The sequence below is a fragment of the Orycteropus afer genome, unplaced genomic scaffold (genome assembly GCF_000298275.1).
Source record: "Orycteropus afer afer isolate SDZICR_OR568_19922 unplaced genomic scaffold, OryAfe1.0 scaffold00025, whole genome shotgun sequence".
In the NCBI taxonomy this organism is placed as follows: Eukaryota; Metazoa; Chordata; class Mammalia; order Tubulidentata; family Orycteropodidae; genus Orycteropus; species Orycteropus afer.
Window position 1 is genome coordinate 6,435,431 of NW_006921612.1, and position 9,715 is coordinate 6,445,145.

General features: G+C 44.5%; 1 protein-coding gene across 1 annotated transcript; it reads right to left on the reverse strand.

Moving 5' to 3' along the window:
* Positions 1-216: 216 nt before the first annotated feature.
* KLF11 (Kruppel like factor 11) lies at positions 217-9,491 on the reverse strand. The gene is made up of 4 exons (XM_007935104.1): positions 9,450-9,491; positions 7,475-7,744; positions 4,647-5,598; positions 217-497 (listed from the first exon to the last, which is right to left on the reverse strand). Exons 1-4 carry the CDS (start codon positions 9,489-9,491, stop codon positions 217-219), a joined length of 1,545 nt encoding a protein of 514 aa, XP_007933295.1.
* Between the last annotated feature and the right edge of the window lie 224 nt (positions 9,492-9,715).

Here is a 9,715-nt window from a genome sequence, read left to right on the forward strand (position 1 = left end):
TTTCCTTAACAAAAAATTCTGAAACTACGAAAGATATTAAACAGGGTCCTAACCAAAACAGGAAAGTTAACAGTTTCATCAGAACCAGCTCCCCACTATCCCTAACCTTCAAAACCATTTCTTTTGGAAAGGAAATTATCAATTCTCTTTTGTGTTACTTCCATTCCTGAATAAAAGCTTTTAATAAATGCCACTGGTGATTCCCTGGCTGACCTTTCAGGCAGAGGCTGGCATGGTCCCTAGTGGGCTCCCAGGTTTTTCTGCTGAGGCAATTCTGTTCAGTTTGCCAACCTCTGCCTGCCAGCCAGGGATCTTCTTAGTAGTCATGTGACGTCGGGCATGCTTTGTTAAGTGGTCACTGCGCATGAAACGCCGATCACACACCGGACACACAAACTTCTTCTCCCCTGTGTGAGTTCTACGGTGGCGAGAAAGTTCATCTGAACGAGCAAACTTTTTATCACAGCCATCCCAGCTGCAATTGAAAGGCTTCTCCCCTAAAAGGTGAGAAAACACATATTGAAGAAAAAGCAATTGCTCAGCACTTCAATGAATGGGTTAATTCATGTATTTAAAAAATTTGTTTCCCCAAAACTCAAGAGAAGGAAATTAATATTCTATTATTCTGGTATCACATTATGCAAAAGTCAAGAAATTCTCCAAACTGTATTTTTTTTTTCCTACTACACCTGAGATGTAGTATGTCAAGGCCCAAAGATGATAAAATAATCTTTCAAAAGAGATTTTTAAATAATAAATGTTATAGCCTGGGGTACAGGTAAGATTCTTGAAAGAAATAATTTCTTCCCTTTTAAGATGAGCTGCAAATTAAAAATATATATATATATTCCTCTCAGGGCCTCAAAAACATTAATTCTATCTTCATATTTCTTACACACTAACAAGGATGTTAGCTAAAAAAAAACAAAACAAAAACAGAAGTCACCTTCTTGTTCCAAGCTTAAAGGCTAAGAGAACAGAACAGAATAAGAAGCTCAGCTATGTCATTCATTAATCCAAGTTTCTGAGCACCTGCAGGTGCCAGGTACTATGCCTTCCTGGAGTCAGAGGTGAGCAAGAAAAAGCCATGCTCTCAGGGAACGCAGGGAAGCAAGCCCTCCCTCCTAACAGAGGCCTTTCCAGCAGCAGGAGCTCCTCTTTTTCTGCATCCTGAAGTCCCAATCTTTACCAGGCTTTTAACAATCACATAAAGCTTGTAAGGTCTCATAAACTGATTTGTTTCAACACTGTTACAGACTATTATGTAACCTACCTTTCCATGGATTTTGTCTAGTTTATCCACCTTGCACAGTTAAGCCTCCAGCACAACACTTGGCTTAGCAAATCATTTATAAATGATTTTGAATGAGTAAGCATTCAAGAGATCTCAACTGAATACTGAGTATTTTTCAGAGGTGAATTAATAGGAAGATCTCGAACATCACAATGGTTTTTCCTGATCATTTCTAAAACCAGAGCCTGAAACTTTCTGGATCACAAACACTCCATACTAAAAATACAAATTTACCCTTCTTTCCCAGGAAAGGAGTTCTGGTGGTGCAATGGTTAGGGTGTTTGACTGCTAACCAACAGGTCAGCAGTTTTGAACCCACCAGTCACTCTGTGGGAGAAAAATGAAGCAGTCTGGATTTATAGCCTTGGAAACCCTACGGGGCAGTTCTACTCTGTCTCACAGGGTCACTAGGTGTCAGAATCGACTCAATGGCAGTGAGTTTGGTTTGTTGCTCCCAGGAAACCACCACTTATTGCCGGCATACCAGATGCTCAAGTGCTGGTCAAAGACTGATAGTCCTTTCAACAAGGCATTTATAAAATGCCCCGTAAAACAACAGTGTTTATTTTTAACATATCCAAAATGTAGTCTTCACTAACTTTACCTTATCCTAATTTCTAAACTTTTCAGGTTGGTAAAAACAAATGAAAAATAATCGTATTCAGGTAAACTTATCTAACATTTCTATTTCTTACAAAAACTGCCATTCTTTTTTGTTTGTTTCACACAACTAAGCATTTAGTTTACAAAATGACACAAGTAGTTGATTCTTCAAAACCTTTACAGTTCCTTAAATCAAAGTACTTTTATGTCATTCTGTACTTCTACCTAAAGATTACTGAACACACAGCAAAACCTCATCCAATTGCCACCCCAAATTTGGAATGTATGCTTTTGTGATTTGAAGTTAACCTTGGTAGTACCAATGAAAAGCATCACTTACTAAGTAAATGAGCCCTGAAAGAAGTGAGCCTGTTAGCTCCCTTGATGCACCCATTCACACTTTACAGTGACAGTGCCACACTGCAGCTCTAATGACACATCATTATTCAAGGTCAGGCTCTGGTTTCTGACACCAAGAATTCACAATCCAGGTGAGACAGGACCAGTATATAAGTAACTATAATACAAAGGAGAATGTGGTAAGAAATAACAATAAACTATGAGGGTCAAAGATGAAAAGAAGAACAATCATGGGAGAAGGGCTGCTTATGCACAGGGAGATAGCTCAGGGTGCAGAAGAGTATGAAGGGATGGACACTGGGAGGAGGTAACTATGGGGAGGAAGTGGGAGGGGAGCTGCTGCATTGTAAATTTTGGTCAATGACATGAGACAAAGTATATGTGAACTGCTGTATGAAAAGTGAATTTACTCTGTAAATCTTCACCCAAATCCTAATAAAAATAAATAAATAAAAAGATGAAAAGAAAGATCAGGCAACACTACTAAGAACTGATTTTGGGAAGGACCTTAATGGGCTTTCACTAAGTAGAGAAAGGCAGAGGGGTGACAAAAGGGTGGAAATGTTACACAACTGAACAGAGAAGACAAAAGGAGGATTTTTTTGGCATATGCAGAGAGGCAAGTATTCACAGCCCAAGCTGCCCTAGAGCAAACAGCCTACTTTACAGTGTGGAGTAATAATGGAGTCCTCATGTGGAATGCCTGGACTTTATTCTGTAAGTCAAGAACTGCCATGATCAGAGCATTAATGTGTTATTAAAAATCACTTTACCTCAAGTACACTTTGGAATAAAGTACAATAATAGTAACTCTCTCCAATTCAGTATTTCCTACACTATATTCCACAATTCACCATTGTCCCACAGGCTATTAATAGATATTCTCGTGGAAAAGGGTTTCTATGATCATGAGAACTTAAAATATACTTCCTTACTGCAGAATCTTTAACCCGTTAACATGCTTCTATGTATACCAAACCAAACCCACTGCCACTGACTCACAGCAACCCCGTAGGACAGAGTAGAACTGCCTATAATGTTTCCAAGGCTGTTGATCCTTACAGATGTAGACTGCCTCATCTTTCTCCCACAGAGTTCGAACTGCCGACTTTTTGGTTAGCAGCCAAGTGCTTTAACCACCATGCCACCAGGGTTCCCGCTTATATGTATGTGAACCTCTAAAAGGCAAGTTTAGTAAGATGACTTAACCACAAAACAAAACAAAACAAAAATGCTGTCATCAAGTCTATTCTGACTCATAGCCACCCTACAGAACACAGTAGAACCACTCCGTAAGATTTCCAAGGCTGTAAATCTTTATGGAAGCAGACCACCTCATCTTTCTCCCAGAGAGCAGCTGGTAGGTTCAAACCACGACTTTTTGGTTAGGAGTTGAGCACTTTCTCCACTGTGCCACCAGGACACTCCTATTTAACCATTGTTATGTGCCGTCGAGTCGGCCCCGACTCATAGCAACCCCTCCTTGGGTTTCCGAGGCAGTATCACTACGGAAGTAGGATTGCCCAACCTTCCTTCCGAGGAGTGGCTGGTGGGTTTGAACCGCCAGCCGTCTGGTTAGCAGGCAAGTGTCTTAGCCACTATGCTACCAGAGCTCCATAAGACCCCTAAATAACAAAGTAAATCAGAACACTTACTCACAGAACAAGAGCGCCACAGAACAAACCTGAGTCATTCTGCCCTAATCTAATCTACTAAGCCAGAATTTCTACTAGACAACTCAGATCTCTGCAAAACAGTATGGTAGCCACCAGCCACATGTAGCAATTTACATGTAAATGCAAATTAAAATGAAACTACATTCCTTTATAATACAGTAGAATACAACTTTTCAACAGTTTAGAGACATTTCCTCAAAGTAAACCTAAATATGTCACACTAGTAATATGTTTTACAGATATGCATGTACAGTTTCTAAAAATGCTAAGAATGAGATGTCTACTACAATGTGAAGAGAAATGAGCATCTCCCTAGATGATGATCAAAGGGCCACAATCACAGAATTAAACCGATTTTATCTACTGGGGTAACCAGCTAACACAATCTATAAAATTCATTGATGGTTGTGCTAATGACAAACCCAAGTTCCTACCAGATTATTAACTTTTCAGAATCAAAGAAAAAACATTATTTTTGTTCTATTTTCTAAGTTCAAAATTGGGACTTGGGTCAAAAAAACAAGAAAGCAGATTCTTTACCCCATTCCCTCCACTCCACTGTCTGCTCTTATCCATGAGGAAAAACATATGTGGAATACCCCATTTTCCACATTTCCCCAGTGGTTTGCATGTTTCTCTTCCTTCTTAGAGCAGCTCAATCAAGGTGTATTTCCTACACCCTGGAACACTCTTCTTTCCGGAGTACTTATTACCTGTGTGAGTGCGAAGATGAGCCTTGAGGTGGGAACTTTTGAAGTATGTTTTCCGGCAGCCTGGGAAGTTGCAAACATAGTTCCTCCTTCGGGAAAAGTCTACCTGAGGGGCACAGTTCTGGCTGGATGCAATGAAAACTGGAGCAGGGGCAAGAGGCAGTAACTTGGTATTCCCAATAGCCATTACACTAGATGAGCTGGTGGGAGGAGTGGGGAGGGGACCTTGGGAGAGGACCAGCATCACAGTTCCCTGAGGCACAGATGATCCCATAAACACAGGCTGGGCGACAGGAGCAGTGTGGGATAAAATGGGTTTGACAGTTCCTGCAGACACTTGAGTAGGAGACTTCAAAAAAGCTGATATCATACCACAGTGTCCAGTCATGGGGATCATTTGGCAAAGCACAGGGGGACTGGAGACAGGGACAGAAATCAGAGGGGTGGTTTTCCTTGGCAAGTTATTTTCATAATTCTTTGGTGAGCAGTTTTGAACTGCAACAGGCCACCTTGCCTGCTGGCCTTTATTGGTGGGGATCAGACCACCAGAGCTGTGCAAGCAAGGCTGACAGGACAGCGAGTTAGTGTTGAGTAAACTATTGGTGAGGTGTGTGTCCTGCAAAGCCTCACAATGTCTCAAAAATTGTGCTTCTCTGCTGTCTGAAAGTCCTTGTTCTTGAATATGGGCCACAGGAATGTGGGCAGGAGCAGGACTCTCCCTTGTGTGGCGGATCACGCTTGTTACCATGGCTCGGCAGGGTGGGCCAGGGGCTGGATCCAGCATCTCTGGCTTTGACCCAGGCAGTCCACTCTCCGTCTTGCCGCTCAGCACTTTGACTGCCGATGCAGGACTGATGGCCGTGACCATGAGTGCTTTGGAATTAGTTACTTGGGAAGGAACAGGTGTCCCTGTTAATGGTTCCATAAGATCCGGGCTCTGTGGAGGAGTCATGCACTTAAAAAAAAAAAAAAAAAAGTACTGTGTGAAAAAGTTGTTCGGCTTATATTTTATTTTATTGGCTTATATTTTAAAAGGTACTTTGTTTAATGATGTTGCCGCCAATACCTTTATAAAGAAGTATCTCAGATACTGGCCCTCAGCCTGCTTACAACAGCATCAGTGGATTTCAAGGTTGTACAAGGCACTTTACTTTCTAGGCTTCTCCCCATTTTGCTGACCCATCTCCCCCTCACCCAAGCACTGAAGTGAACACATCCACCTCTTTGCTTCACTGTAAGAAATCCCAGCGCTCCTCCACACCTAGACTTGTATAGCTACTGAAACAAGCCATGTAAATATTAGTACTTCGAATGAGAAAACAAACTGATACTTTGAAATTAGGGCTTTTCAGATTAATTTTAGATTCTCCAATACTAATGATTATAAAACTAGTGGTAATCATTTCACAAACACTTACCTAGCACCTACTAGGAATGAGAGCCATCCCTAAAAAATCCAAAGGACAAATCCATGATTTTTTTTTTAATCTCCCTGGACCAAACCTCTCTTGGTACTGCCCTCCTAACAATCTCTACTTATTTCCAGCCACCCTACAGAAGAGCACAACACTGTGTAACCATGACAGTGAGATTTCAGCAGTCAGGCCACTACTTTAAAATCCTCTCCACCACCACCCTCTCATCTGTGGTAGTTAAGGTTGTGTGTAAACTTGGCTGGGTCTGAGTGGCTGGGCAGGTGGATGTAGTTGTTCCCCATGGTAAGACTGGTCATCAACTCCATGGTGGAATCTACTGTGAGCAACTAAGTAGCTGCCTTAGGGACATGGTCTGCTTCAAGTATGTAAGGAAAAGCTCTGAGAAAAGTCTTGAACTTCTTGGCACATTTGGATCCTGCATTTGGCTGAGTCATCAATGAGTGGCCTGCCATGTTGTCTGCCAATCTTGGGACTGTTTCTGCACTTGAACTAGTGGCCTGCTGCGTTGCTTGATATTTCTGGGACTGTGCCATTTTACTTGTTGACCTTGGGTTTGTCAGCCTCAGCAGCCAGCAGCTGCCTGAGTGAAGAGATGCCTCCAGTTCCAGTGGGCCAGGAACAAGAGGCAGAGCTGAAGCCCAAGATCTAGGGGCCTTCACCCAGCTCCTAGAGCTGGCACTTTTTGCCCTTGGACTTCTGGCCTCCCAAACTGTAAGAGAATGAATGAATCCCTGTTTGTTCAAGCCACCCATTTGTGGTTAGAGATGCACAAGAGGGCCAAAATGTCATCTCTAAGTGCTTTCCACATTGATTTCCAGTGCAGTCTTCCAACTCAATTAGATTGTAATTTTCACTACTGTTAGCAACAGAAAGCTCAACTTCTCCAAGCTGAAAAACAATTTCCCCAAGTGATTTAATAGCTATAGAGAGTTAAAAACACAAAAATAAAAAACAGTGATTTTCTGTACCCAACTCACAATTAAAATATCAGCTGTCACAGGAAGGTAGAGAGGCCAGCGTTTTAATGCAACTTAGACTATCAGATGCCAAAACACTTGCTTTCTCCAGTTGCCACTCACAAATCCTAGTCATCCAGGGAGAACCTAAGCACCCATTCCAACATTCCTCAGGAAATTAGTGTATTTTATTTTCTCACACCAACCTGTGGATTGCATCATGTGTATGCTTAAACCTGTGGCTAGCAAGTGATGACCCATCAAGGAAAAGTACCATATTTTTAACGGATAAAAGAAGAGCTTTGGTTTCCTAGGCCCCACACAAGGAGCCTTTACAAAGCCCCAACATCCCTGTGAATCTCCCTGAGTTCTTCAACACATTTATTTAAAACACTTTCATTTAAAAATACAAAACTTTTTTCCTCACATTTCTTCTTACCAAAGTTGATAAAGAATGGAAGTCCTTTGGTAGATCAAGTGCAGCTGCGTCCACATGCACAACAGTAGTGACATCTCCAGAGTCAGAGACAGGTGTGAGGGGTCTTATCTTTAATAGTTCACCTTTCTGGGATCTTTGACCCCAGGAGCTCATGCAAACAAGAGCTTCAACAGCTTCGATGTCTGTCTGCTCTAAGATGCTGCAGGTAGACTGCTCGCTATCATGCCGCTTCCTCTCTAGGATGGATTCACATATGTCCATGATGTCAACCTAAAGACAATACAACACAACAGAGCTCTCAGTCCAGATGAAAAATGAGTATTTCAGTCTAGGCAAAAAAACCAAAATGCACACCAGGAGATTGTGCTATCCATGTACACACAACACTCTATATGTAACAAGCTCTGCTTTCTAATAAAGGTGTTGGAAGAACATGCGTTACAGTTTGCCTTTAAACCAATGTTCTGAAGAGGGAAGGAAGATGACTGGATTTGGCTTACAGAGTTTCCTAGAAAACAGATTCCCAAAAAAGGTTACAAAGTTCCATGTTTTTCTTTGGTAGATGAATAAGATTTTAATTCCAGATGTGTAAGTCAAAGTAGCTAGTGTGAAAACTGTCTCACAGAGAGGATGATGATCTAATTCTGAAGGGAGAGATAACTTAACCTTTAGCACTTTTCTTCTAGACAAATGAGATCTGAGCATGGCTCTTCTGACTTGGCAAAGGCACCAGAATGGTATCCCTACAGTTACATTTTTTGGAAACTCTCTACCGGCATTCATCTTAATTTTGTTAAGTGGGAGCATCAACACAACACTATCTCAGGTCACTGAATCCAATGTGTTCCATGAAGGCAGAATTCATTACTCAATCTTCTTAAGTCACTTGCTAATGCCACAAGGACAGTATGTAGAAGGAGAAGAAATTTAAGATCTACCCAAGAAAGGTTCTTTTTCCAAGTGTTATCAAACCACCTACGCAGGAGAGGACAGGTGGGAATAGGCTGGAATTAATTAATCTCTTACAAAAGTAACTTTAAATTGATCAAGATGCTAATTTTCACTAAAGTATGTCGTATCACAACTATCTTTCCTGCCCAGGATACCCTCACAGACCAAATAGGTTACGAAGTTGCCTTTGCAAATGCCATTCTGCCTAGTCCACGAAGAGTGTAGTCACAGAACCTGCGAGCCTGCTCCGTCCACCACAAAGCCGGAAGTGAGTGACTCACCAAAGTCGCCTCGTCAAGGACCCAACCTGAGCTATCTGCTCCCGGCGCAGGGCTCTGCGGGCCCGACTTTCGACCATTAGGCCGCGTGCCAAGCCAACTGTGTCTCAAGGCAATCCAACAGACTGCCCCATGGCCTCGAGGCCTCGCAATGAAGAAGAGGCCTCATAGTCCGAAAAGGACCACTGAACCCAAGCAGCAGGAAGGACGCACGCGGCCGAACGCCCGGGCTCTGCAGCGAGCGCCTCAGCCCGGACCCACAAGCTTGGGACATTCCTCCAGCCGCGCCCCAGCCCCAAGAGCCGCCCCCGCCTTATACAGGGTCGGATGACGTCACGGCTGGAAATAACCCACCCCCGCCCCGCCCCGCCCGAAGGCCGGGCGGGGGCGGGTGGCCTCCAGGCAGCCGCAGACAAAGCTGAGCATCCGGGCAGCACACACCCCTCTCCCCCCCTGCCCCGCCCCGCCGCGACCCTGCGCGGATGGCCTCCCTACCCCCATCACTGCCCCTCCATCTGCAGGCGGACACTGCGCTCCCGAGCCCGCTTGAGGCCCTAACGGTGCGGACGCGGCGAAAGGCCCGAGCATCCTCTGCGGGCGCCGCCCGGCCACTGCCCGCACGCGGCACTCCTCCCGCTTGCTCCCCTCCTGCACTCCCTGGTAACCGGCACCCACAAAGGCTGCCGCACCCCCTGTCTCGCGCCTCAGATGATGCTCCCTCTCCAACGCCAGCTGTGGTGACTCACCGCGCCCGCGTTGCCCAGGCCCGCGTAATCCGGCGTGTGCATGTTGCCGGCAGTCAAGCTGTAACAAAGCGGCCACGCAGCGTGTGCTTGGCGCACAGTGGCGGCTGCACATGTGTGGCCGGGTGGCGGCGACCCGGACGCCACAACCGGGTTGACGCGAGCTTCTGGCTTCCGCGGCCAGCGCGCTCGCCTCAGCCCGCGCCGGTCTGTCCCGGCGCAGCCCTCAAGGCACGGGTAGGGGCGGGGCGGGGAGCGGAGGGGGCAAA